Consider the following 27995-nt stretch of genomic DNA (forward strand, 5'->3'; position numbering starts at 1 on the left):
GTTGTCTCCAAACATTGCAGTCCATGGACACTCCTGCCTGACCTCAACTGTAAACCTGTCCATGATCACTGCAAACAAGAATGGGCTCAGAGCTGATCCCTAAATTAATCCTACCCGCACCTTAAACACATCTTACCATCTCACCATGTCTTCATACATGTCCTGCACCGCCACCGTAATGATCTTAAGAAGAAGAATAAAGAGAAAGAAGAGCCTTATGTTTGACACCCCTGAACTAGACGTGTTTTGCAATTTCCTTAGGGATTACATAATTTCCTTAGGGATTAATAAAGTATTCTGGTTCAGATTTTTCTCCAGACTACAGTACCCATCCTGCCTCTCGGGGTGCGTGTTGACGTCACAGAACATCAACAACTCACATGTGGCCTAGAAGGCGCTGTTGCGGTGCTAGCAACAACCGGGTAATGTGGAGCTGACTTCCCTGCAAAATCACCAATAATAAAGATATTGAACAGCTTCACGCATTTTGTTCACAGCTATACCTGAGCCAGCATGCCTCCGAAGAAACCCGCCCAGCCCGGGGGAAATAAAAAAACTCAGGAGAAGAAAAAGGAAAAGATTATTGAGGTAAAAGTTACACGAGTTAGCGTGTCGTTGATTAACCCTAGCTGATAAGCTAGCATACGGCTAACCGAGGCTATCGCAAGTGCTGACAGGTGAATCGTAAAGTTGTTCTGGCCTCTGGGCAGTTGTCAGTGCTTTCTAATTGTTTGGTCCATATTTCGAAGTAGTTAGTAGTATTCTACTAAAGGCCTCTTCGGGTATAGTTTAACCTAAAGCTAGCTGACTGTCTCGATGAAGGCGTGTAGCTAACTGATAAAGCTAAGCTGCTATCAGGGCCGTGCCGCCGCATCAGCAAGTGCCCACAGTTATTGCTTTAAGGTTAATATCCCCTGTTGAAGACTCATGTAAGAATTAGAAACATTATGGCAAGGCTTATGTGGTGTTTTATGAGGTTTTCTTCATGGTTTTAAACACAAACGAGCACGAAGGCGCAGAGTGAAAGGCCTGTTTTCTGACCGGCCTCAGGACTGCTCAGGAAACACATTTGAGTCTGTTTCAGTGATGTAAACAGGCTAAAATGAGTAATTTCAAGCTCAGTTTGTGTGTATTTAATTTTTTCCGTACACAACACCTAATATTATCAGCGTCTTCCGGTCGCTTACACGTTTTCTGTTGTGGTTAAGTTTAGCAGCGGGAATTTCAAGTAAATTTTGAAAGGGGCGCAGCTTGTGCTCGAAGTTTTTAACATGCAACTTCATCATTCAGTTTCCTTAACACCAGACAAGCAACTCTTGCTTTCAGTTGCAAAGTTTTTAATTTTACAACAGAAAATGGTGTTGAGCCAGGCTGTAGGTGTGACTTTTGTTGTTGGTAAAATAACTATTTAAACACAGATGAGCCACACACTGCACCCTTGGTTCAGTACCACCTGTTAAAATCAAAGCCTACTGTTATGGTGGATGATAAATTGGGCCTATGGGTTTTTAATAAAGAATGAACGTGAACTAAATAAAGATGAAACTTGGGATGAGTGCTGCAGGCAAGGTAGTGCAATTATAAAACATTTAGACACAGAGCGATACAGTGCCGCAGAAGGGCAACCATAGCCTTCAGTTCTAATGGCTGTGAAAATTACCCTGAATAATGATGTTTAGTGAGCTAATTTTTATCATAGCTGTATGTCAGATCTTGAACAAGTGTGTCAGTATTTGTTGAATTAGACATGCATTTATGATCTGTTCCTTGTCGAAAGTCTAACTTTTCACAGACTTGGTCTGCTGAGACAAATTTTGGTTTCTCTGAAATCACTGACCACTGGCCTCATGTTGCTGTTAGTAGAACCAAAGAGAACTGATGCCTCATCATTATTCTAAAGGATCTATGCAATAAAAGCAAACTTTTGGTTATGCTTTGCATAATGAGCCTACCAAAGACTGAACCAAGACTACAATCTCGGTTTTGGTTGTGTGATAATTTTTGCTGTGATATGTACAAAAATAATCAATTCACTCATTCTTTAAGCAATCTTGAAACTTTAGAGTTTTCACCTGACTAGCACACTTCAACTAGGTATGGTAGTTCTGCAGTGGATGGAAGATGGAACCATGGCCTGATATTGCAGATGTGTCAAGTGGATTTCACTGTACTCCTTGTTGTAGTGATGTAACACTTACTCAGGCTTTGTGTTTGGAATTGTATTATAAAAGTGACAATTAATAAAGATGTGTTTGGGCTTTTGTGTTTGTTTGTTTGTTTTGTTTTTTGTTTTTTTGTAGGATAAGACATTTGGCTTAAAGAACAAAAAAGGGGCCAAGCAGCAGAAGTACATCAAGAATGTTACTCAGCAAGTCAAATATGGACAACAAAGTGCCAGACAGGTTAGCGAACTGTTCTTGCCTTCTGTATTTCTTTCTGCCTTCATCCTTGTGTATCTTCTTAATCCTTAAGCCAAACATTCTTCTCTTACTTTTGCTCCCCGTACTTGCTGTCTTCCTTAAATCTTTTGTAAGTAAGATAATCTTTAAATGTGGCTGAATTTGTCGTGTTTAGATTGCCCAGGCTGAGGCAGAAAAGACCACCAAGAAGAGTGATAAGAAGAAAGAGCTGGATGAACTCAATGAACTTTTTAAACCCGTAGTTGCTGCTCAGAAAGTCAGCAAAGGTAACACACAGCGTGTGACACACACAGGAGATGAATCATTTGATGTGTTAAATTTGATAAGAAAAGATGATTGATCTTTTTTCTCTCTTTATTTCCTGCAGGTGTTGATCCAAAGTCAGTGCTGTGTGCGTTCTTTAAGCAGGGTCAGTGTACTAAAGGAGACAAGTGCAAGTTCAGCCATGATCTATCCATGGAGAGGAAATGTGAAAAGAGAAGCGTCTATGTGGACGAAAGAGATGAAGACCTGGAGAAAGGTTGGTAGACATCACAGTTAACTTGTACATATTGAAAGGGTGTCTATTGCTGCGTGATGTCAACATCTGCATCATGATTTCTCAGGAAATCTAATGTTATCATTTTCTATTATTCAGATAAATTAAGAAGACAACCATCTGCTAAAAATGTAAACAGCTTGATTTGATATTTAGTTATGATTACATGGGACTTAAGCCTACCTTATGGCAGCTTTGTTTATTTTTCCTGAGTAAAATAGTCAATGTTTTTCCCCTGTAATGCAAATAGCCCTCATTCTGAGTAAATTTCAACTACTGATATCTGGACTTAAAATTCAGTGATGAACACTTAATTAAATTAACCAGGCCTTTGCCTTATCTCCTTTATTGACTTTACCTGGACGGGTGGTCCATCATGCCTACCATGTTTTTTTTTCTTTGAAAATTAACTGAAATTTCTGCTACGTCTTACTGTCTTAGAGCCCCATTCTTGTACAAAAAAGGCCAATGTGAGCTATTTTATGAGCTACAGGAGAGGGTGTTGGGCACTTCAGTGATTTGAATTCATACCCCATGCTGAAAGACTGTGATGTGCTGCTTTCAGACACTATGGAGAACTGGGATGAGAAGAAACTAGAGGAAGTCGTCAACAAAAAACACGGAGAAGCTGAGAAGAAGAAAGCCAAAACACAAATCGTAAGTCTGTTGTTATGAAAAACAATTAGTGAATGAAGACAAGGACCTAGATATTTGCTGGTCGTCTGTGTTTTCATCAGGTGGTTTAATGAGAGTGTGGGAAACAGACTTGTTTATGTGGTAAGGTGAAATGCAGGGAGTTCAGGATGTTTGATGGATAAAGAATAAGCAGAGAAAACCAAATCTAAGAAAAAAATGTGCTTTTTTCCACTCGGTTTGTTCCCAAGAGTCTTTTGGCTCCAAACAAAATTCGTCAAAGACAGTCCCACTAACAGTTCAGTCAACTAATACCAATAATAATACAAGATTTTGTCTGCTTTACTGTTGCTAACTCACAATTGTTTGTCTGCAGGTGTGTAAGTACTTCTTGGAGGCCATAGAAAACAATAAGTATGGCTGGTTCTGGGTGTGTCCCGCAGGGGGCGACAATTGTATGTACCGGCATGCTCTGCCTCCCGGTTTTGTACTGAAAAAAGACAAGAAGAAGGAGGAGACAGAGGAAGAGCTCTCGTTGGAGGAACTTATAGAGAGTGAGGTAAGGATAACTACAACAGTGTGCTTTAGGGAACCTTTGAGGTGAGTAACAGCAGCACAGAGTTCAACTATTGAATGAGATGGACTGGAAGGTGTAAAAGTGAGGTTGCTGTCTTTGGTATTGCTGATGTGCAAACCATTTTTACCATAGACAACTTTGCACTTTTCTCCCTTATCTTCAAAAGGCTGGCTCAGCCTGGTGTGGAGATTCATGTACCAAACCAAACAGAAACTGTGAAACTTTTTTTTTTTTTTTTTAAACTCAATTTTTATTATACTTTACAACATTGCAACTCGTACTTGGCAATGTTCACAAGTAGGACAGTTACAGGAACCGCAATGCAGAAATACAGATTACAGTAACAGCTGCAATTAGGAAACACAAAACAAAACTGGGAAGCAAAACAAAACCCAAGCAAACAAACAACAAAAGCAATAAAAATAAAACAAAAAGTTTATGTAATATTAAATAACATTTGACAATCTTAGCCAAAAATGAACAAAATGAACCAGACCTATGCTAAATTACTGAAACAGTAAAGCATGTATGGGTCGCCAACGCTCAGTAAACAATTCTCTCTGAATCCGCAGAGCATATGTTATTTCCTCCATCTGGTAAATTTCTCTTACTTTATCAATCCACATATTATATGAAGGTGGGTCAAGATTCAGCCATTTAATAGTAATACACTTTAGTGCTGCTGTAAGCAGAATTCTTAAGAGATACTTTTTATTGTTTCCCACAAAACCATTTGGTAATACTCCTAAAATGGCTAGCTGTTGGTCTTTTATTAATGGTTGTTGAAAAACTGTATTGAGAACTTTAAATATGTCATTCCAAAATGAACAGATTTTTGGGCATGACCAGAATATATGTGAGTGGGTTCCTAAATAAGTACCGCAATTTCGCCAGCAGGTGTCAGGATTTGTAGGCTTCATTTTGGCAATTATCTCTGGGGTTCTAAAATATCTCATGACCACCTTCCATTTAAATTCTCTCCACAGCCCAGAATTAGTCACAAGATGGGCTTCACCAAACACCTCTTCCCAGGTGTCCTCTGAGATTTGAGTGCCAATCTCAGCTTCCCACCTTGCCTTAATATCCAAAGTTGCACTTGTGTTGAAACTCATAAATGCATTATAAAAATTGCTGATTAATTTTGGGGAGGAATTACTTTGAAATATTTTCAGAAATATTTCCTCAATGGGTGAGGGCTCCAAAACTTGCCTCCATTCTTTATGTTTTGTCAAAAAACTTCTTAACTGCAGAAATCTAAAAAAGTCAGAAGAAGGAAGCTGAAACCGACCTCTCAGCTGTTCAAATGAGCACAGGTGTCCATTCCTCACGACATGACAAAGTTTATGAAGCCCGTTATTTGACCATGCTCTGAAGCCAGAGTCTTCCACAATAGGAGAAAAACCCTGCAGGGAGGAAAGGCTAGATAAAATTGAAATTTCTTTTGGAAGACCAAATGATTGTTTGATTCTACGCCAAATCTTTAGTGTGACCCTTGTCCATTCCCCCATATGCAAGTTTTTAATTGAAATGTTAGAAAAAAGCAGGGATTCCAATGATCTTTCGCACATTGTCTTCTCAATATTTAACCACTGAGTTTCAGACAAATCCCGCACCCATACAGTCAGGGGTCTCATCTGAGCTGCCCAGAAATAATATTTCAGATTTGGAACAGCCAATCCCCCCTGCAGTTTTGACAGTTTTAATGTTTGGAACTTGATCCTTGGACGTTTACCTTGCCATATAAATTTGGAAAAAAGTTTATCTAAATTATCAAATGTAGAGTTGGGAATGTTAACAGGCAGCATTTGAAAAAGGTATAGAAGTCTTGGCAATACATTCATACGTATACTCTCGATCCGACCCAAGAAAGACAGAGGGAGGACTGTCCATCTCTCTAAATCTTTTTTTATTTTTGCAACTATAACTTCATAATTTACTTTATACAAGTCTGATAATGAGTGAGGAATCTGAATTCCTAAATACTTGATACCTTCGTTTGGCCATTTAAAACCACATTGCTCCTTGAATGTTTGTGAAATGTTTCCTCCTATATCCATTGCCAATGTTTTGTCAATATTAACTTTGTAACCAGAGAGGTAACCGTATGTAGTAATAATTTCTTTTAAATGAGGTACACTGACTGCAGGATTTGAAATGTATAAAAGCACATCGTCTGCATAGATGGACAATTTATGCTGTTCTCCATTAATTGAAAGGCCCTGAATTTTATGTTCATCTCTAATCAGCTGCGCCAGAGGCTCAATACTTATATCGAACAGCAGGGGCGACAGTGGGCATCCTTGTCTACACCCACGCTCCAGTGGAAACCTGGCTGATATTGTTCCATTTACCCGCACAGCCGCCATTGGGTTGGAATAAAGAGTCTGTATCCACTTAATTAAGTTTGGCCCAAATTTAAATCTTTCAAGTGTGTGGCCCAGGTACTGCCAGGAAACCCTATCGAACGCTTTTTGCGCATCAAGAGACAGAATCATTGTTTCTTCTTGTTTGGTCTTGTACAAGGACATTAAGTTCAACAACCTACGAACATTGTCCCCATAGTGCCTTCCTGCGATGAACCCCGTTTGGTCTGGATTTATGACCTGTGTAATGATTTTACTAACTCTTTTGGCTAAAATCGTGGTGAGAATGCGCAGATCAGTATTAAGTAGTGAAATTGGCCTATATGATTGACAATTTGTGGGGTCCTTGCCCTCTTTATGGATTACGACAATTGTTGCATCGTTCCAGGACGGCGCCATAGCCCCAGTCTGCAGAGCGCAGTGGTAAGCTTTCAGTAATAAGGGTGCGACTTTGTCCTTGAGTTTTTTATAGAATTCGTTAATAAAACCATCAGGGCCAGGACTTTTTTTAGTTTTAAGGTTTGAAATCACCTGTAAAATTTCTTGTTCTCGAATTGGTTCATCTATCTCCTTTGCTACCGATTCTGGCAGTGTTTTTAAATTGATCCTTTCTAAGAAATCAGATAGTGTATTGTCATCTTTACATGTATCTGAATTTTTATATAATGACTCGAAAAAGTTGGCAAAGCAACTTGCAATTTGATTTGGTTTAGTGATTAGGGTTTGATCTGACTTCAACTTTTGGACCATATTACAAGTTTGCTGTTTCCTGAGTCTTATTGCCAGCAATCTACTAGCCCTACTACCCTGTTCATAGTACTTTTGTTTAACGAATCTTAAATTGCCCTCAATTTTTTCGTTTATTAAACTATTGAGCTCGCTACGTAACCCTTTAAGATCAGAAAGCAAATTGGCTGTCTGTGCTTTTTTGTGTTGTTGCTCTAGGTGTTTTATTTTGGCCTCCAATTCACACCGCCTAGCCTCTTTTCTTTTTTTCCTGGCACTTGCAAATGATATTATGCGACCTCTGATGTATGCCTTGGCGCAATCCCAGAGCGTTAAAGGCGATATCTCCGGGGTTGTATTCAACTCCAAGTAAGTATTTAGTTCAGTATGTAAGAACTCACAAAACTGGCTATCATTTAGGAGTGAGGCATTTAATCGCCAAAGTTTTAGTTTTGGTGTCAATCCTAAGTCCCATGAGAGTGATAACGGTGCATGATCAGATAACGTAATTGGTAAAATTTCAATATTGTCAATTCTATGCTCTTCTGTTTTAGAGGTAAAAAAGAAATCTATCCTGGAATAGGATGCATGTCTATGCGAGTAAAAAGTATAATCTCTGACTCTAGGAAACCTATTTCTCCAGACATCAATTAGTCCCAGTTCAATTGTCAAATGTTTTAGAGCTTTGCTCATTTGTGACGCATGGCTTTTAGAACTTGGTTGTTTATCCATATAAGGTGACAGGACACAATTAAAATCCCCTCCAAGCAATAAAACACCAGAACACTTTTGAAGCACTAGATTAGAAATTGTATGTATGAAATTTGGCTCATCCTCATTAGGGGCGTAGATATTGATGAGGGAAACCAGTACTCCATCAATAGAGCCATTGACCATAATGTACCTTCCATGTGGGTCTCTATAAGTAGCGAGTGGGGTGAAGTTTATCTGTCTGTGTACTAGGATAGCCACACCTCTTTTCCTACCAGATTTGTGAGATGAATAAAACACTTGTTGTGCCCACGACCTTTTTAGCTTGTCGTGCTCAACGTCAGATAAATGCGTCTCCTGCAAAAAAGCTATATGACAATTGAAACTTTTTAACTGGCCTAGAATTTTTTTCCTTTTAATAGGGCTGTGGAGGCCTTTGACATTATAACTTATGACTTTAAGCAAATCTATCTTGACTATTTAGGGTTAAGTTTGAGAAATAACTGAGAGGCACAAATAATTTTGAACTCCATGATGACCCAAGGTTTTTGTTTAGCATAGGGCAATACAAAAAGAACCATCAAACCAACAAACCAGAAACTAATATATAAACCACTTTGTACAAGCTTTTTACCCGTCAAATGATCCCCGGGAGAACAAGGGACCTGAACAGGGGTAACAACGGCAGGACAAAAAGTCAAAGGGACCCCGAATGCAGCTAACACAAGTTTAAATGTCTTCATATGGAATGATGAACTGAAGTTCGGGGAAAATTGCTGGGCGAGCAGTCTCAGTACCATTAATAATTCTCAGTGCTGTCTGCTAAAACAATATTGGGACTCAGGCCCTGCACTAGTAGTTACAACCAGGCACAGAGATGTAGCTTACTGACGTAGAGAACTCTCAGTTACCTTACACCTTGAGACAGAGGATAAGACAGTCATAGTTCACCATCTGCTGGAGAGAGTATATTTTCCTTGACATAATCCATGGCTTTGGCAGCATCCACAAACTCCTTTTCAACGTTGTTGTAAGAAACACGGAATCTGGCAGGGTACAGGATGCCAAAGCGGACTCCCGGTCTATCCTGAAGTATCTTTCTCACGTCAGTGAAAGCCGCTCTGGCTTTCGCCACGCTGGCCGTGTAGTCGGGGAATATGGCGATTGGGTTTCCTTTGAAGTGTAATTTTCCTCTACGCGCTCTCCTGAGGATGTCCGCCGCGTCTCCTTCGCTGTTTAATTTAGCAATGATAGGGCGTGGAATATCCCCGGGTCTCCGTTGAGTCAGGCTACGATGAGATCTTTCCACGCGGACTTCTCTGTCAAGCTGAAACACCTCTTTAAGGAGCGCAGAGACCGCCGCCGGAGAGCTGGAACCCTGGGTTTCAGTCACACCGATAATCCGGATGTTTCCCCTTCTCATACGTCCCTCGAAGTCTTCACATTTGTGTTTAAGGGCTTTCACCTCTTTTGTGAGGGACTCCATCGTGTCTTGTACAGCCACCATTTCGTCAGACCAATTCGACAGACCCGCTTCGACAGATTTTACGTTAGCTCTCACCTGGTCCAGCTCGGCTCGAATAGCGGTAGTGTTGCTATTGATTTCTGCCTTCACATCTTGGATATCCCTTTTCAACGAATCAAAGCTGTCAGCCAGAGCAGACCTGACTTCCTGCTGGATGATGGTGGCGATATCTTGTCGCAGAGAAGTAATAATATCCGTCTTGAGGTCTGCCACATCCATTTTAGCTATCGGTGCCGACTTCGGTGTTTGGCTAGCGGTGTTGTCACCACTTTTGCCCGCGGCTGCACTGGTCTTAGCTGTCGACGAAGCCTCGTATTTGTATTTCCGCAGATTTGCTGCCATAAAAGCGACTTTCTTGGATTTATATCCGTAGGAACTTTGTTCAAAGTTTAAGATTGTCTTTGAGAGCAGGTTGGTAACTTAAGTGCCTATTTATGATGCAATTTAAGCTGGAATGTGCAGAGGCTCTGAAAAAAGCGTGTTCACTCCATCGCGCTCGCTAGCGCCCCCCACTGTGAAACTTTTAACGCTGGTGCTGAATGATTAAATGCCTCAACTCATGCTCCAAATAGGCAGGTCAATAGGAGAGCAGTAGTCCCAGGGTCCACTGGTCAGTTGTTGCTCGATATGGTCCCATTAGACCAAATTGTCATTGGTTATACAATTACTAGTGTTACTTTCAATATAAGAAAAAAATCGTCTGGGATTGAGCCATTGTATTTTTTGCAGCTAGAGGAACAGACCTTGTATGAACCCACCACTTTGATCCAGACTGATTGACACCATGTTGAAGAAGTCACTGCATTTTGTTAAAACTTTATAGCAGTTTCTGTTGAAATCATGTTGAAGAGTTTAACTATTAAAAAAATGCCATCTGAAACAGAAAGCTACGTTGTCTGTGTTTAGATCTTCTGCCAACATTCACGTCTCCAGCTTAAAGCTTTAAGTGTGAATGTTATCACAACTGGTATTTTGTACTGGTATTTCTGTAATGTCACACACATCACAACCAATAGCAGCAGCCTCACCTAGTCCAAGCTGGATGCAAACATGGATCACAGTCTGTTACGATTTCGTTATAAAAGTACGTTTCAAACAGTTTAGTCCACACAGACGAGACTACGTATCATTTCAGATGATCTAGACATTTAATAGTGACAGTAGTGCTAATAAATGTGAGCAAACTATATGACCTCAGCAGGGTAGTGGAACAATGTTTAAACATGAATACAAAACTGCTTAAATTGGTGTGTCGCGGTCAGTGCCACTGTTTTGGATTATTTTTGAATATGTTACTTGTTAGGATGTTTGCTAACAACTCAACATATGTAATTATGAAAGTAAACTATTTCTACTGAATATTCAAAAACAGCAAAACTTGCTGTTAAGAAAAGACATAAGCTAAGACTGACATATTATAATTGAATGCTAAGAAATGTCTCTGTCTTCAGATATTGTGGCCTCATGCTGTTACCTCAAATTAATTAATTAATTTAAGTGCAGAAACTGAGATTTCTTTCTTTGTCTCTCTCCAGCGTGCAGCTCTGGGTCCAAATGTCACTCGGATAACTCTGGAGACTTTCCTGGCTTGGAAGAAAAGGAAAAGGCAGGAGAAGGTTGGACACATTCAAACATTGTAGTAGCATCAGGTTGTCAGAGCCAAGTCCCCCACTTTTTCCCTGATATTATTAAAGACTTGATGGCTCGGGGGGGTTTCAGTGACTGAGATCATTAAAGCTTTGTCAAATATTTTTATCATGATATACTTGATGCTTTTGTTTTATCAGGTGGACAAAGCAAGGGAGGAAATGGAGAAGAAGAAGGCTGACTTTAAGGCTGGCAAATCTCTAGTGGTGAGTGCAGCTGTTGTGAAATTTCACCTTGGCAGCGGTGCCAAAGCAAAAATATCTAAACGTCATTTGTATTATTATTTGTATTAATTATCTGCAGGTGAGCGGCCGTGAGGTGTTCGAATTCCGCCCAGAGTTGGTTGATGATGACGACGATGAAGCTGACGACACTAGATATGCCGACGAAGAAGAAGAAGAGGAGGAAGAGGTAATTATGAAATTTCCAGCAATTGCATAATGCAATAAACTCACAGACTTTGTTGGAGGCAGTTTGAAAGAGGCTCCCTGTTTTAGAATAGACAAAAACCTCCCACAGTCTTGTTTTTCTGTAGTCTGTGTATGAGTTTATATTGATTTCAGCTCTGTGGCTCTCACACTTGAAATGAGATGTCCCCACACAATAACCTATGTTTGGTGTCTAATATAGTTTGCGTTGTTGGTATGAAATATAAATGTTTTGATGTTGGCATGCAGTCTGTTGGTGTTCCCACTTCAAGCGATTTATTTTAGTTCCTCTGTGAGGTCGGTGTAGTCAGGCAGATATATTAAGGTGCTTATTTATACTGGAAAACAAGCATTCAAATATGAAGCCAGTATTTCAGTATTTTATAGCTGGTGAAAAAAGACATATAGGAGAATTAATGTTAATATTAATATTAATGATAGTATTAATGATAGTTGAACCTCCTTATCAGTGATTGGTTGAGCCATGCACAGCTGTGCCACATATGGAGACAATGTCAGTGTTTTCTTTAGTTAAATCCACACAACACATGCAAGTCTCCCAAAATTCCCTTTTTGAGGGTTGTCCTTTTGTTGCCTTTCCAGTGTATTCACAATGGTTTATGCTTCCTAGCTAGACTAGTATTCAGATATTTTCTAATTTTATGGAAAAGAAAAAAATGTATACATCAAAGATAAGAATTTTAATATATTACACTTTTTCTTGCAATTTTATTTGGACACTAGAGTTTCTAAAAATTCACATTTCCAGCCTTTCCAGGTTTTCTCTTTCTTTTATAACTTAATGTTTCTCTTGTTTTCTTTTCTTTCTTTCTTCTTTTAAATATCAGATTGATACTACAGGCGTCCAGGACATAGACTTATCCCGCTTTGTTCCACAAGAGGTCGACAACACAGGTATTACTGTAGCATCCACGGACCGGTTCACCTCTAGGAATAAGACAGAGACGACGGAATCAGACGACGGTGAGAAAAAAAACACACTGGTCAAAGTTGATGCCTTTTTTGTAAGAGAACAAACACAGTACTTCTGATGAACAAACATCAGCTGTGTGATTAACATTTTTTTTCCCCCTCCTGCCTGCAGAGGAACAGCTGAATGGAGCTTGTGGTGGCGCCGAGGCCAACGGGCTTTCAGAGGCAGAGGGAGAAGGGGAGGACGGAGGAGGGGAGGATGAAGAGGAAGTACCAGTCGATGAAAACCTGTTCACGGGAGAAGATCTGGAGGAGCTCGATGAAGAACTCAACACACTGGCGCTGGAAGACTGATGAGGAGGGAGCAGGAGGTTAGAAGTCAGATGGACTAAGTGGCAAAGGGATGGACTGATGGATGCATGGAGCTAAACATCAAAGAGACCAGACGTTTGAATGATTTTAAGTTTCAGAGACTCCAGTAATAAAGCCTGATTATATCTTGACATCACTGCCTGTCTCTGCCCTCTGTTTTCACCGTGCATCATTCTGTCCTCTGGGTGTTCAAATTTCCACAGCAGGGCCAACTCCACGCATCTCTGCTGAGGAGAACTTGGCTGTGGTTGTGCACTTTTTGTTGCTTGACAAACTTGATGGCTTACACTGACATTTGGTAAATTAGGCTTCAAGTCTTTCTCTACTTGATCAGTAAAATATTGAATATATTGATTTAAGGGAAGTGTATCGGATTTAAAATTAAAGAGTTATACCTGTTAGACTGTATTATGAAACCAGACTTCAGTGGTGAAGAATTTTTCACAGAGCTAAGTTATACAAGTGGAAGGTGAAGACAACTCACCTGCTCTCATGCCAAAAAGCTTTAGTTAGGAGATGCACTTTCATCATTCAAGTAGAGATTATTTCCCTTCAACAGATCCATTATTTCATTTAGCTGAGGTCACAGCTCTGTTGAAAAATCAATCTCATTTTTAGTAATTTTTTTGAAGGAAAAGTCCAAACTGAGCTTCTTAAATGTCAGCTCCCTGATCTGAGACCAGATTTGTTCCCAGTGCCAGCCTGGTATTGTAAATAATGTTCTCATGAGTTGCCTAAAAATAAAATAAAATTACTGTACATCCAGTGTCCGTCTCTTTTTGGATGCCATTGCTAAACAGCTTGATGCCGTTCCTTTTCTCTGCTTAACACCCATATTTCACTGATTGTTGTCCCCTCCCCTCCTGTTGTGTACCATAAAATAAAAGCCATGCATTTTCAGTGGTTCAGGGTCAGCTTTACCTTTTTAGACCCTCTCTCTGGGCTGGGACCGGGATAACACACAACCAGAGCGAATGCTGAGAAAAAAAGATTTGGAGCTCTGTAAACCAACCACCTCCACCCCCAAAGTCTGTGGCCCTAACCGGCGGGTTTAAAGTTGATTAGTATAGTTGTACTTTATGCCAATATTCAGTGTTTTATCTTAACCCACTCAGTTATTTATAACATATGTATATATTTTATATGTTGAAATCCCAGATGGCTCTTAAGCCAGAACAGGAGACTAGACAAAGTGCTAATTAAGAAAATAAATGTATTTCTGAAAACGCAACCTAAGTGAAAATCCACACAGGTTGAATAGCCAAGTCAAACAGGGCTTCCCCCTTTAGAGCATCAGAGAGACACTGCAGGACAAAGACAAGTACAACAGAAGGAAATGGAGCCACCTAGTATCCAGATGGCCACCATCACATTTTTTTTTTTTTTTTAAAGTACAAACTGAATGCATGACCTTTTAATTTAGCAAGCCCCTTAGCATAACAGGTGAAAGGACAGGAGATGCTTTTATAATTTATTTTTATTATTTTTAAAAGAAGAGATGAGACAGACTGAATATGTTCAACTATATTTTTATTGACAAAAAAAGAAAAAGGTTCACAGTCATTCAAATAACCACCTTTTAACTGAGCCCAGCACAGGCTACAGAGCATACCATCAGACAAATAAGGAGGACCAGATCTGAACTACAAACTGTCCACATCCAAAGCCTGTTTTTCACAGCTTATCAGTAAACTGCAGCCTCCTGCCTGCAGCTTTTCATAAAGTAAAATGCTGCACACTGCCATGAGACTTCTCACGTCAGCGTTTCTTAAATAATCTGTTAAATCAAAGAGCAGTGTCGAGGCTGAAATTTTGCACTTAGAAAGCACGAAAGTATGACACTGACCACAAACTACACATGCTGCTATTCACAGACTGTTCACGATTAAGACTTCAGTTTATTAGTGTTATAACACTGGAGCGTCCTATCAGTGAGTCGCTGCAAGGTCACTGACCGGGAGTAAGGTCAGACAGGTGTCAAAGGTCGTGTCAGAGGTCGGGAGAAGGTCTTGATATCGGTCTGTCAGGTCAGGTGTCATTGTGTCATGGCAACAGTCGCCTGGGGAACAAGAAGCTGCAGTGTTATTCACAGGAAGAGAAACGACTGTCATCAGAAACTTGTTGACATCTTGTTAGTGTCGCTTTCGTGACTCATGAGGAGAGAGCTTCACAGGAGTGCACAGGTGGGTGACGTGAAGGAGCTCTCACACAGTTTATTTAAGTTGCAAATAAATCATAAAGGGCCTTCGCTGTGAGTAACATTGAGGTTAAATATTCTAAACTCTAATAACCTGCAATGGAAGTGGAGTAGGGGTGCAAAGCTTTATGTGTAATGATATAACTTTATAATGATTAATAAATACTCTTTTACTACCTTGAATTCTTTTAGCTTATAATCAGGCTTTGAAAGCCTTCGACACAATTTGAAGACCCCACTCTGATCTGTGTTTTTTTGCTTTACTGACCAGACGTAGTATTGCAAGGACACTTATGTACAACACATGCTGTGACATTGCTAATAGATCAGGAAAAATCCAGAAAGTTGGTGTTTCCTAGTGTTTTATTTCATAAATACTTTGTTGTACGTGTAGCACTTCCTAACGTTTTCTTTTTGCACGTCTACCTGCCTCCATGATACCACCTGTTGGATCAGACATCACAGCACTGCAGCACTTCCTTCCTTGTGAACTGATGAAGTAGCACTGGTCCTTTGTAGTTGGTTAGCCTGCCTACACACTGAGCCTTTCTTGTCCCTGAACAGACCCTGACAGGTGATGTAGAGAGCCAAGAGTGTGCATCTTCACAGTTACGCTTGTTTCCCACTACGCTGCTGAAATTTGAACTCCCAGATTACTTCAAGCCATCACCTCACACTGTCACTGATCCTTTCCCTTTTTGTACTTATTGTGTTTATATGCTTCATATTTGCTCTTTTGTCAACGTTTGTTAAGAGCGTCTTTACTTTGTGGTCAGTCAACAAATATACCCGAAGCATCTGACACTAGAGCACAAACACACACACACACACACACACACACACACACACACACACACACACACACACAGAGGTGTTGGATTAAATAAATCAGAAGTCCTAATCAAGAATATAAGAAATTATTCTCGTCAGCAGTGTGTCTGATATTTTCTGAAACAAACATGTAAACAGACGAATTACGTGTACAGTGTACATATATTGTTGCCAAAATACTTCCAATTGCACATAATGGTGAGCCTGCAGCAGAAGACTGCACACTTACCATTGGTTCGTGTCATGTAGGCTTCAGTAGGTACGAGGACGTTTATGAGATTCCTCTCTGGGAGGATCAGCCAGCATCACCTTCATCTTTACCCCGTTAACGACGCGTCCGTGGAGCGCTGCCATGGCCTCGTCTGCGCACTGACAGAGATGAACACAGAGATGAAGAAGAGTTTGAAGTTTAATTCTATTCCTTCATTACTAAACCTACAAGTTCATCCTCAATCTGAGTTTTACCTGTTTATCTGCATACTTCATGTATCCAACTTTTCTCCCTGGAACCAAGTGGACTTCAATGAGGGAGCCAAAGCGACTAGACAGACAGACACAGGGAGGCACAGACGAACAAATAACATTTAATTGTAAAGCAGGAACATTTTCTAATTCTGGCTGTTTGGTTTAATAGCAGCTTTACTCTGTTATTTAAGAGCACTTAGCCTGATGTTATCATCCACAGCAGTTTGCACTGATTGAGCCAAGAGTCGTGATCAAGCAGACCTTTAACCGTCCCGGTAATGCACTGAGTTTTTTTTTACTGTTTTGTGACAGCATGTGTATTTAACTCATCAGCATTTTCTGAAAACGTAGTGATTGAGTCAGACCACAGGGCACTTACCAAAAAACATCCTCCAACACATCGGGGGGCAGCGGGGAGGGGCTGAACACGACAAACAGCCGCTCCTTGGTTTTGCTGTCAGGCGGAGCGAGCTTCTTCAGTGACGGCAGGTTGGCGTCGGTCTGAATTCGAGAAACTGATGAGACAACAGAGAAGCCCTGGTACATACCAAGACAGAGAACACAGGATCAGTCATTTTAATGACACATACTGTTCAAACACTGCATATCCCTCAGAAAAGGAAATTCTAGGTTTGGTCTGTTGAACTACTTTTAATCTTTATGTGAGCACAGATTTTTAAAAGATAAGCTAATAAGAATTAAAATATAGCTTTTTTAGAAATGTTCTTATTGTCATTGTTAAAAAAAACATCTGAAATGTAAATAAAATGTGCAGAGTAACAAGACGATGACCTGACACAATTTTGTAAATCAGATGTTGAATTAATGACTCACAGGTTTCATCACTTGGCTGCTGGATGGTCCGTTCCAGACCGCTGACATCATCTGTGCTGCAACAAACTGCATGGCCATCCGACCTACAGGACTGCACACAACAGCAAACATACAGGCTGTTTCCAGCTGTGGACACGGAGGGAAAATTAAGTCTACCTCAAGCACCCAGCACAGAGGTGCACTTCTCGCTTGTAGGGCTTCGTCCACATGTCATAGCTAAATAAAATCACAAGGGGGCAGTGTTAAAAATCTGTGCAGCAACTATTATGAGAGCTACTCTTTTTCATGTTTGTGACATTAAAGACAGAAGGTGCAAAAGAACTTATTCTTAGTGAAGTGACACTGAGTGTTTAAAACACGGTGTACTGTGTAGTAGTGCATGCTACTTTAATCGCTGATGGCTTTTTGTGCTTCTTCTTGTATTGCACTGTATTCTACTGATGTGTAATTTTCATATTCAAGCCAACTTGAACAGGAAAGGAGACACCGGTCCTACATCGCGTAGTCAGAGACGCTGAGGCATAGCATTTTGAGAAACAGCAGGGGGATGACAGCTGAGCATCTCAGCCCCAGTTCACTGTCACTATATAGTCCACAAGCACCAAATTTAAAATCCGGGGGGGGTTGAAAACGATGTGCCGGGAGTCCGCTGTTGAGTTTTGGACGAAATGCATTCTGGGATATTTAGCTGTACCAAGTCCACACCGATGCATGCTCGATAAAACGGGCGGAGCGAGAACACATCCGGGACTTTTTCGCGTTCTCGGCTTGATGCGTACTTCGAATTGGAACAGTACTTGGTCTCCGACTGATGACGTATCACAAGAACGCAAGTACGCACAAGTACGCATATTGAGAAATGCCCCAGAAGCCTGGTAATGAACTAATCATTTGATTCAGGTATGTTGACCCAGGGTGATATCTAAAACCTGCAGGACACCGGCCCTCGAGGCCTGGAGTTTGACACCCCTGTTCTAACTTTTTTAAAAACTTGTACTAAAGCTTGATTTAGACTTCAGCGTGAAATCTACATCCTAACTAACCAGAAACTCCTTTTATTCCTACACCGCAAGCTTCGGCAACCACACCATTCAAGCCGTTGTAGTACGCGCTGACCCGACGCGTAGTTACATTTTCTTGGGAGGTGCACGTCTGGTTACGTAAAATGTTGTGGCGTAAGATTAAAATGGGCTTCTGGTTATGGCACAAGTTACGGCGTAGATCTGACACAGAAGTATAACTCAAGAACGTCCGCCTGCTCTTCTGATGTCTTTTACTAGAGAGAGTGTGAAGTTCATGAATATTGTGAATGTGTATCGCTAACAGCTTTGAGATCACGTAAAATTTAAAAAGGCAGTCACGGCACTCTGAAAAAACACTGCCCGGTCACTGCAACCCACAGGGGACAACATTCACCCGTGAATATTTAACAACAAATAAAACATGGCCAAGAAGGCGTGCAGACAAGGTCACAGTTAATTATCAGTGGCATTTTCATTCCTATTTTTTAATTTATGGATATATTAACTTTAAAGGGTGTTTCTTCTCTGAGGCTCCAGTAATTTGTGACCCTTTTGCAGGCTCAAAGTTAAACATATACTGTTGTGTAGTTATGTGTGTATACCTGCCGCGGTCCTCGCCGTCGTCAACAAAATTTACAGCCAGTCTGTTTCCAGGTGGATATTCAAAGCCGTTTAGCTTTTCTCGGGCATAAAGTGCTGACCCAAGATTGCTGTAGCGAATCAAAGCATGGCCTGGAGGCAGGTGACACACAGCAAAGAAAAGGTCTGAGTGGAATATTTTACAGTCATCAAAACAGAATGGACCACATCAACATCCACAGAGAACAGAGACTGCAAACTAGAGTAAAGCTGATGTAGTGTGTAAAATAATCAGCAGCTCCATCCAGTTTTTCAAATGTGAAGGTTTGCTCCTTTTAGCCATCTCATGCAATCAAAAATAGAATCTCTTTAGTCACTCTCTGTCACACTAAGAAAACATTCATGATTAAAATCTTGTCACATTTGTAGATGATTAAACCCATAACATTGGTGGCTCTAAGTTCTGTAAGAGTTTACTTTGAGGTTACTGTTCCCAACAATCTGCTCAGTGTTTAGTGATTCCTTGGCCCAACAGGTCAAGTTGGACAGTTACCGTCCCTGAGCCTCATTCTGCAGATGGTTCGTTTTAAAAGGGTTTTTTTCTCCTCACTGCAACAGATTCTGACTGGTGTAACATGTTGGAGGTATATAAATAACATTGAACTGTTAACCTTTGTTCATTCCATAGGCATCCCTCTGCAGCTCGCAGTACTCCATGCCAGGTATAATGTCAAACAGAGAAAAAATCTGCTCCTGATTGAGTGCAACCCGCGTGGACACCATGAGACAGCGTGTGAAATCACCGTGGCGGTAATCTATGACTGTGTAGTTCCCAGGGTCGCCTAAACAGGGAAGAAGGACACCAGGGTCAGTACCAAGACAGAGGATAATACTAAGACCTTTACCCTTTCCTTTCTGTGGTAGTAAATTCTGATGACAAAGAAACTCGTACCCAATGAGAACGCATACTGGTTCATGGATTCAGAGCCGCCAGTATAATCATTTCTGGCTGCTGCTCCTCCAGAGCTGTAATCTTCTGTTGCTGTTGATTTGCTTCGAGGTTCAGCCAGGATGGCCCTGTAGGCTAATAACACCATTTCCACAGCTTTAAATCATAAACATGCCCTTTACTAAGTGTTAACTGAAGTGAGAAGTCACCACAGCTGTAACCGTTCACCAACCACTCTGTACATTTGATGTTCATACTGCTGCTTCTACCAGGATTAATGAACAAGTAAATGAGTTTGGCAGACCTACCTTTGTCGCAGTTCTCTATGGCGAGGGCAGCTTGGGAGGGTTTGTAGTATCTTACGTAGCCGAGGCCTTTACTTTCTCCTGTAAACTTGTTTTTGATAATCACACAATACTCAATATCCCCATACTCCTGCAAAACAGAAAACAGAAAGAATCTAAATGAGCATTTAGGAGTGTCAGCGAGTTCTAGAGAGGCTGAAATAAGATGGTCTAAAAGAACACACTATATACACTAAGCATAAGTGGTCTGTATATAGTTAAAGTATGATTTTTTGTTCTTACTTAACACACGTTTATGTATGTTCCTGTTATTTTTAGGCCATTTGATAGACAAATATAAATATATTTAGATTATAGCAAAATACTTTAATCACAGTCCTGGTGCAGGTTCTTTGATAGATGGCCAAAACCTCTTTGGGTGAGCACACAAATATTTTTTATAAAGGAAACACAATACTGACATTAAACAATCAACGCAATTTCCGTTAGACACATAAAAAACACAGGCAAGCAAAGAGCTGCGAAGCCATAAAAGAAGAAGTATTACTTTGAATGTTTCTTTGAGGTCCTCTTCTGAGAAGGATTTGGGGATCATGACAAAAATCCTGGTCAGCTCCTCATCCTCAACATCTCTGTGTCTCGTTGATGACCGTGACTGGGCTATAAACACCTGAAGAGCCAACATTTCCAAACAAAGAGACACAAATGATGCATTATAATAGCGGAAGATACACGTTAATTGTATATTTTCGAAGAGGAATCGCAACTATGATTTTTTCTTATGTAAAGTTAAGAATAAGATTTATCCCTAGCCATGAATATTCCATGTTTTGTCTTCTCAGTTCCAAATATTTAAAATTTAAACAGCATTTTGCACATAAGAGTGAGATTGTAGATAATTGAGGTTATGTGAACTGAAAGCAGCTAGCGATCACGCCCCTTTAGCATGCTAGCTATACGCAAATTATAAATCGACAGTCTGAACTGAAGCTGACAAAATATAATCTTTTTGGAGACCTAACCATTGACATTACCTTAACAGGTTTAGTCCCTTCCACCAGGACTTTGCCATGCATTTCTTCCATGGCCAAGCAGGCCTGAGAAGACTTGGCAAACTTTACGTAGGCAATGCCTTTGGACTCCTTTGTCTGCTTGTCTTTGACAACCCAGACCCCCTGAATGTCTCCAAACACGTAGAAGCTTTCCCGCAACTCATCTTCGGTGATGGACCGACTCGTCACCACGAACAGTCGGCTGTTGGGAGGGTCGTCGAGGTTTTCGGGCACTTGTTTGGAGGGATACTCCTCCATCTTCGCTTCCCTGTAAACACAGCAGTGTTGCTTGCAGTTGTTAGTGCTGCCTTCAGGTGCTCCACGGCATTTGTTAAGTAAATTATAACGGCTCTTGTTATTTACGTGTTTATTTACGTGGTTTGAAAAAAAAACTTTTGGAAAAGTAATTTCCTTCATTAACATTATTTAGATTGAGACTTTTAAAAATTCACGACTTAGCGCTTGTAGTAGTCATTTGCAAGCATTTGATAATTTAAATATTTAGAAAAAGTTATGAATCAGAGAAGCAATGAGATTGAATCGTGCATAGAGAATGCTTATAAGGCAGGAGATTAAATGTTGTTTTAGTACTTTTGTTTTAAATCTTGAAATATTTAGAAAGTGAATTGCTTTGTTCGCTGTCAAATGAGAACTTTAGTGAATTAATTGTAGAAATTCCGACAGTCTTAAAGGCATCCGCGGAGCTGATGACACGTATTTGCGTTTACTGCCCTCTGCAGCACAGGAAGGAGAAATGCAGGTGTTACAAAATACCCTGGTCTTACGAAAAGATGCTGCAGAGAGGTTTTGTAACTAACACGTTAATTAACATGAGTAATGGGACTTATCACCAAACCAGAACACCTGATGGCTTATTAATCCTATTAATCGTGTTCTATAAATACCTGACACAGGATTACACTCTTAGACAACATCAGGTATCAGCTGTGAAATAGTTACCTGAGCTCTCGTTCTGTCTGCCTCTGTGTGTGTTTGTTTAAAGAAATAAGAGGGAACTAGCCCTTCGTTAGAGATGAGAGAGTTAGTCACATTCGTGCTGGGGACAGACGACCAGAAAAGTTGTAAGATTATATCTATAATGGCAGACCATGATTTTTAAATAAAACACGTGCTGTTAAAAATATGATGTGCTGTAAGGGTAGATTATTAATTTTGAAAGCATCCTAGTTTGCATGTGTGTGTGTGCGCGCGCGCTCGTGTATTTTTAGGTGCTTACAGGTCACGTGCTGAATGACCCTTCTGAGCACAAACGTTTAGATTTTATAGCCGCTTTCTGTCATAATAGTATTCCCGTTTCATATGTTGTGAATGATGCTCGCTATATGTCTTTGTGTTTAGTAAAACAAGTCTTTTCTACTATCCTGGGGACACATAGTGTCACCTTGAGAAAACACTCAAGGCTCAGCACTTAACCTTTTTATTTTATTTTTTTCATTTTCTGTCTTTCATGTTTAATATAAATATCATTTAGCCACATAAATTTCACTTTGCGAGTGAGGCTTCATTTTGGGATAAGGATGTAGAGTGCAAAAGGCAATGTAAGAAACTACAGATAAGTAGAAGACATAAAAAGAAGACAATCTATTTTATTTAATAATTTGTAAACATTATGCACACGTTTTCTATTGGTAATTGGTTTGTGGAGACTACATGTACTTAAGAGTATACGTTCATTGAGTGACTTATTAAATTACGTGTCAGTTTTGTTAAATTAAAAGGCTATCTTTTGTTACCAAGTTAAACGCGGAGTACTTTCGGTTGCCAAAATCATTCATGAAACTTCTCCAGAAAAGCAGGTTCCCTTTGCCCTATAATGGCTCTGGAGGGAATGCGACAAGATTCTTGGGGCCTGTACTAAAACTCCCTTTCGTTTTCTTGCTCTCAGCCTCGTCGCCTCGCGTGTACACACATAACAAAACTTGCTGCGTTCTTGGTAAAACCTTACATATAGACACGATATGAGTGTTTTCTGTGTTTAAATTGTATTTTTTTTTTCATACAAATTAAACGACTTCTTTATATAAAATTAAAGCTATGACAGGGATGAGGCTACATCAGTTTATAGAAATGATACTACACCGACACGTAATGGTTAAGCGGTAATCTCGCGGCACATGATTGGCTGTGATGACGTCGAAAGCCGGTGCCTCTAAAGTGAAGTGACCTTCTTTGCGACCGTCACAAACCGCTTGTCGGCCGAGGCTGAGCCGGTTACTTACCTACAGCAGAGTATTTTTAACCCGACATCTTCTCATCAAAGGTAAAATTTCATACTTTATAAATTTATTTACAGGAGAATCGAGGTTCTATTATAAGTAACAGGATATGAGCCGCAACAGTAGCATGTAGCGGGAGTTAGCGCCCACGTTGGTGAATAGCCCGGTTGTGCTCTCATTGCGTAGTCCGTTATGGGGGAATAATAAGGTAATTTAAACGTTATAGCCATTTTACTTGAGCTCTTGTGTGATTTGGGAACACATTTGGGCAACACAGCAGCTTTGAAGTGCAATTTTCGTACGCCGACATTGAAGCATCCTTGACAGCCCCGGTGGGCGACCCATACCCGGCTTGTCGTACTACTAGCACGATGGTTGACCCAAGCTGAGTTCAGGTTGAGCTTGAGTCAGCGATTCGAAACGTCAAAATCGGGCGAAAATGCCACATAGACCGCGAATACATGTTGATACATGTTGGTAAATGGTGTACGTCCTTGATATTACGTGAGGAGGATGCCATTCAGCCGGCTGCCGCCATGTTGGAGGCTACGCGTCTATTGTAAATGGCATACGATGTAGTGCGGTTCGTCTCTTAAGAACTAGAATGAGAAAATTAGCCGTTATATTATGTAACTCAAAAAACTAACCGTATAATGATGGTTGATGTGTAATATATGTAAGATTTGTAGGCAGTTTTAATGAAAAAGGGGGCGGTAGAGGATTTTTGGGGACCGGGGTCATGTTAGTGGTGTTGCACTAAAATGTTTCCCCCAGTGATGATAGACCATCATTTTTAATCTTTAAAGTAGAAGCGACTTTATGGCAGAAACACCGGCCGGATCTCTGCCACAGGTGCTTTAGTAATTACAGCACGTTTTCCGCTAAGCACATTAACCTTGACTCCCCTCGGTAAACCTTCTGCCTCATGGCGCAAGATCATTAAAAAGGTCTTCCTTTACTCGCCAAACCTGGCAACCTTTCCCCCCTGGAGTAACTCGAGCTGAGGCCCTTCGTGGCTAGCCCAACGTGTTTTAAGGGCGGTGTAGTTTCGGCTTCCTGCACTGCTTTTCTGTCAGCTTTCCGGGTAATCTCGGCGTCGTGCCAGCGCACAGGGCAATGCGATCACTTACCTGAATGCATTGTAAAGTTAGAGCCGGCGATAAGAGATGGTCAAAGTTATGGAGTTGTCTCCTTAAGTGACCTTCACAAAATGGCGCTGGGGTCAAATTAGAGCTTTGAGCTTCCTAACTGGGCTATGAATAGAAGACAGTCTGATGTATTTAAAGAGCCCTTCATAATTCTGTATACTTTTACTTTTGCTTTTTAAACTGCATTTTCATCTCATTCTATTCTTTTTCCTGTTGCCTTTGTTTCTCCAGTCAACTATGGGAGACGCTGAAAAGGGAAAGAAGGTTTTTGTCCAGAAGTGTGCTCAGTGCCACACGGTAGAGCAGGGTGGCAAGCATAAGGTGGGCCCCAACCTCTGGGGTCTGTTCGGAAGGAAGACCGGACAAGCAGAAGGCTTCACTTATACAGACGCCAACAAGAGCAAAGGTCAGTTCACTGGGTCTCTGAGTAGAGTATAAATACCTTTGTATGCTAGATGTAGATCACCAAAGAAGGGAGATTGGCATTGTCTGAAATCTGGGAATTTTTCTGGAAATTGCCTCACTTGAATAAGTGTGTAGTTTATGTTCACAAACTTTTTTCTTTTTTAAATTCAGAAGTCTTTAAAGGGCTGTTTCATGTTTATATATTGTATCAGTAGCTTACAAGCAAAATATTTTTTCTTTTTTTAACCTTTTTTTTAATTTTAAAAAAGGCAAAGGCTTCCCATTTAAGCATCTATATTAAAAGTAGTTAAACTCCCCCCCCCCACCCTTTTTTTTTTTTTTTTTTTTTTTGTAAGGCTTTAAAAGTCTCATATCCTCCTCCGTTTTCACATTTTAAGTCTTGCAGGTTCCCAGAATGCATTTTTGTTTTCAGCTCAAATCACACACAGTTTGTACCTGCAGGTGGTTTTTCTCACTCTTGAAGTGAAGTTAATAAAATGGTCTCCTGTCGCCCTTTTTGGAAGAGTGCCATGTCTTTCTTGCCACTGCCTTGGATGCTCTGATGGGGGGGAAAAAAGAAAAGAGAAAAAGGAAATCCAAAACAACATAACGACCTGCTGAGGTTGTCATGTTATGCAGTGCACATTGACTATAATGGTGTTGGATTACTTGAACATTTCTTTCACATTTTGCAAATGACAAAGCCATTTTAGGTTTCATAAAAGGTCACATGGCACTCTTTCACTGTGCACACAGGCCTAACGATCCCTGTGTCATCCTCACCATTTGTTTTCTCTATAAATCCTGCTGAAGCTGGGGGCCAACACGCTCAAAGTCCTTTGTGTAAAACTGTCCTCGTGTGGCGTTTTTCCTTCCTTCTGTAACTTTCCTCTCCCAACTTCAAACTCAAGAAGGGGCAGGTCTGTGATATCAGTCAAGATAATGGTAGATGCGATAAAGACGTGTTCTTGTAGCTTAGCAACGGTCAGCTCTTGAGAGAAGTACTCTTAAAGGTTATGGGTGTTTTCAAGGACAAAAGGACAGATCTTTAAAATTTCCGCTATTGTCTCAGTGTGACTGTTTTGACATCGCAGGCTGCTGACACTAACAAATATCCTGTATTTGTGGTGAAGCAGTATGTCATCTGACAAGCCATCAGATACTTTTGGAGTACACAAACAGTTTGTACAATAAAATGTTCAATTGCTACAAGACTGTTTAGAGTTGTAACAAGTCTCTAGTGAGATTCATTCAGAAGAAGGCAAATGAGTATGAGGTGTTAGGTGACATTTATTTTCACCTCAGTTAATTAGTTTTGAGTCTAAACTAGACTTATAAATGGTAGCTTTAATTCCTTTTTTTAAAAGATTGTATACAAGCTAAATGCTTTTTATTAATGCGGCCTCTTTAAAGCCACACATGAAACTATAGTCGCTGATACTTGATGTCACCCGCTTGCTACTTGACTCATCGATGACCATTTTCCCTCAGGTATCATTTGGAGTGAGGACACCTTGATGGAGTACCTGGAGAACCCCAAGAAGTACATTCCTGGAACCAAAATGATCTTTGCTGGCATCAAAAAGAAGGGAGAGCGCCAAGACCTCATTGCATACCTCAAGTCAGCAACATCATGAAAAGATCACTGAGATCACAATATTTAATGTAATTTTAATGTTTTTCTCTGCCAATACACATTAAATATGATTTTATGTTTCTTCATTTGAACAGAAGGTTAATGTATATTCTCAGACTGGTGTTTGCTGTAAGTTTCACTTCCTGTTAAGGTCAGATGAGTTTTGAGCAGCTGTTCAAGTGAACAAACATAAAATCACAGTCCTGTTTTCATTGAGTCTGTACGAGTACATACTAATCACATTATTTAAAAAAGCTCTGGGGAGGATGGCTCGTCTCTCATTCTTTTCCATGACAACATGTGTCTGGTACTTTCTGCTAACAGAGTTATCACCATATACTTTATATTCATAACAATGAATAATAAAATTCATCTAATATCAGCTACATGAAAGTGAAAGGGCGATGAAGCCTGTGTGGAGTTTTGGTGGTAAACTGGTGCTGATTTTGAATCTGCCCTCAGCATTCATATTCAAGTTGTGAGTGTCTGACCTTTGCACAAATGTGATTAAAGACTTCCACCTGCTGTGAATGCTCTTAGTTTGTTGTGGACTGAATTTGGGAAATACCGCTGTTGTTAACACTCCCGAAACTGCTCCTCCAAGCTCCTGTTTTTACCCCCTGCCTGTCATCAGGCTCCTTAGAAGTTTTTTAAAGATTTCTTGCTAAAGGTGATGTATTTATCTGTCTCCTTACAGCCAAGAATTGTGGGATTGTATAAATATTACATTGATACCTTGAAAGCCACCACCATGCTGAGGTACAGTGTGAAACCAGCTGGCATACAAGCATCACGAGCTAATATTGTGGAGTGACTTTATAATGTAGGGAAACTATTACGGGCACCATCTGGACTGAAGGAAGATGTTATTTACCTGGTTTCACAGGCAGGACAGAGTTGGTTTAATTTCTTTTACTGTAATCAGTGTTTGACTGTAATGTGGTAGGTGTATGTTGTTACAGACAAGATGGTTAAGGATCAATTAAAAGAAAACGTCCAGACATGTGAAAACGACTCTTCATTTCATGGTGTTTGCAGGAGCTGACAGCTTGTCCCTGCAGCCGGGTCATGTTCTGCTCTTTTAAAATTCCCTCCAGAGTAAAGGCAATAAACATCACTGGTCTTATCAAACCAGTAATTTTTATTAAAGATAAGACCAGACTAATTTCACAGTCGCCTCTCAGCTGATTTGTTAAACAAATATGAAGCCAAGCGTGACCCTAAATGTGGATTTGACATTTTTGTGTTCAGTTTATCTGAAAGTGAGTTAAAGACGCCGTGGTGAGCAAATATGTGTAAATTTTGTATTATCAGTGTAGTAAGGTACATTTGCTACTGTAATAACACTATTTGGAGTCTTGTTTCCTGTCTAAAAAAAAAAATAGACAGCAGATTAGGTATGAATATATCCACTTAAAGTAACTTTTTGTGTGCACTCCGTGTCTCTTTAAAGAGAGTTGAA

General features: G+C 40.3%; 3 protein-coding genes across 8 annotated transcripts; 2 read left to right on the forward strand and 1 right to left on the reverse strand.

Annotated features, from left to right (window-relative positions):
- Nucleotides 1–324: 324 nt before the first annotated feature.
- zc3h15 (zinc finger CCCH-type containing 15) lies at nucleotides 325–13634 on the forward strand. The gene is made up of 12 exons (XM_005473703.3): nucleotides 325–422; nucleotides 498–588; nucleotides 2301–2402; nucleotides 2575–2686; nucleotides 2788–2940; nucleotides 3524–3615; nucleotides 3968–4150; nucleotides 11029–11109; nucleotides 11281–11346; nucleotides 11444–11551; nucleotides 12417–12552; nucleotides 12674–13634. The coding sequence occupies exons 2-12, from the start codon at nucleotides 514–516 to the stop codon at nucleotides 12853–12855; spliced, it is 1290 nt and encodes a 429-aa protein (XP_005473760.1). The 5' UTR covers nucleotides 325–422; nucleotides 498–513; the 3' UTR covers nucleotides 12856–13634.
- A 752-nt stretch (nucleotides 13635–14386) lies between these two features.
- Nucleotides 14387–21431, reverse strand: rbm45 (RNA binding motif protein 45). Of its 3 annotated transcripts, none has more exons than XM_003438250.5 (11): nucleotides 21090–21431; nucleotides 20603–20725; nucleotides 20059–20185; nucleotides 19754–19885; nucleotides 19473–19643; nucleotides 18825–18954; nucleotides 17201–17291; nucleotides 16746–16903; nucleotides 16367–16442; nucleotides 16131–16270; nucleotides 14387–14932 (listed from the first exon to the last, which is right to left on the reverse strand). In XM_003438250.5, the coding sequence occupies exons 1-10, from the start codon at nucleotides 21363–21365 to the stop codon at nucleotides 16154–16156; spliced, it is 1401 nt and encodes a 466-aa protein (XP_003438298.1). In that variant the 5' UTR covers nucleotides 21366–21431; the 3' UTR covers nucleotides 14387–14932; nucleotides 16131–16153. The 3 variants fall into 3 exon arrangements, with proteins under 3 accessions (XP_003438298.1, XP_005473759.1, XP_005473758.1); XM_005473702.4 differs by having other exon boundaries at nucleotides 14387–15637; XM_005473701.4 differs by having other exon boundaries at nucleotides 14387–15874.
- A 1824-nt stretch (nucleotides 21432–23255) lies between these two features.
- LOC100692041 (cytochrome c) lies at nucleotides 23256–27539 on the forward strand. 4 transcript variants are annotated; one of them, XM_005473699.4, is made up of 3 exons: nucleotides 23256–23387; nucleotides 24722–24898; nucleotides 26389–27539. In XM_005473699.4, exons 2-3 carry the CDS (start codon nucleotides 24730–24732, stop codon nucleotides 26532–26534), a joined length of 315 nt encoding a protein of 104 aa, XP_005473756.1. In that variant the 5' UTR covers nucleotides 23256–23387; nucleotides 24722–24729; the 3' UTR covers nucleotides 26535–27539. The 4 variants fall into 4 exon arrangements, with proteins under 4 accessions (XP_005473756.1, XP_003438391.1, XP_025753290.1 ...); XM_003438343.5 differs by lacking the exon at nucleotides 23256–23387 and adding an exon at nucleotides 24282–24428 and having other exon boundaries at nucleotides 24724–24898; XM_025897505.1 differs by lacking the exon at nucleotides 23256–23387 and adding an exon at nucleotides 24494–24513 and having other exon boundaries at nucleotides 24724–24898.
- The last annotated feature ends 456 nt before the right edge of the window (nucleotides 27540–27995 follow it).

Source organism: Oreochromis niloticus, linkage group LG13, assembly GCF_001858045.2.
Source record: "Oreochromis niloticus isolate F11D_XX linkage group LG13, O_niloticus_UMD_NMBU, whole genome shotgun sequence".
Taxonomy (NCBI): Eukaryota; Metazoa; Chordata; class Actinopteri; order Cichliformes; family Cichlidae; genus Oreochromis; species Oreochromis niloticus.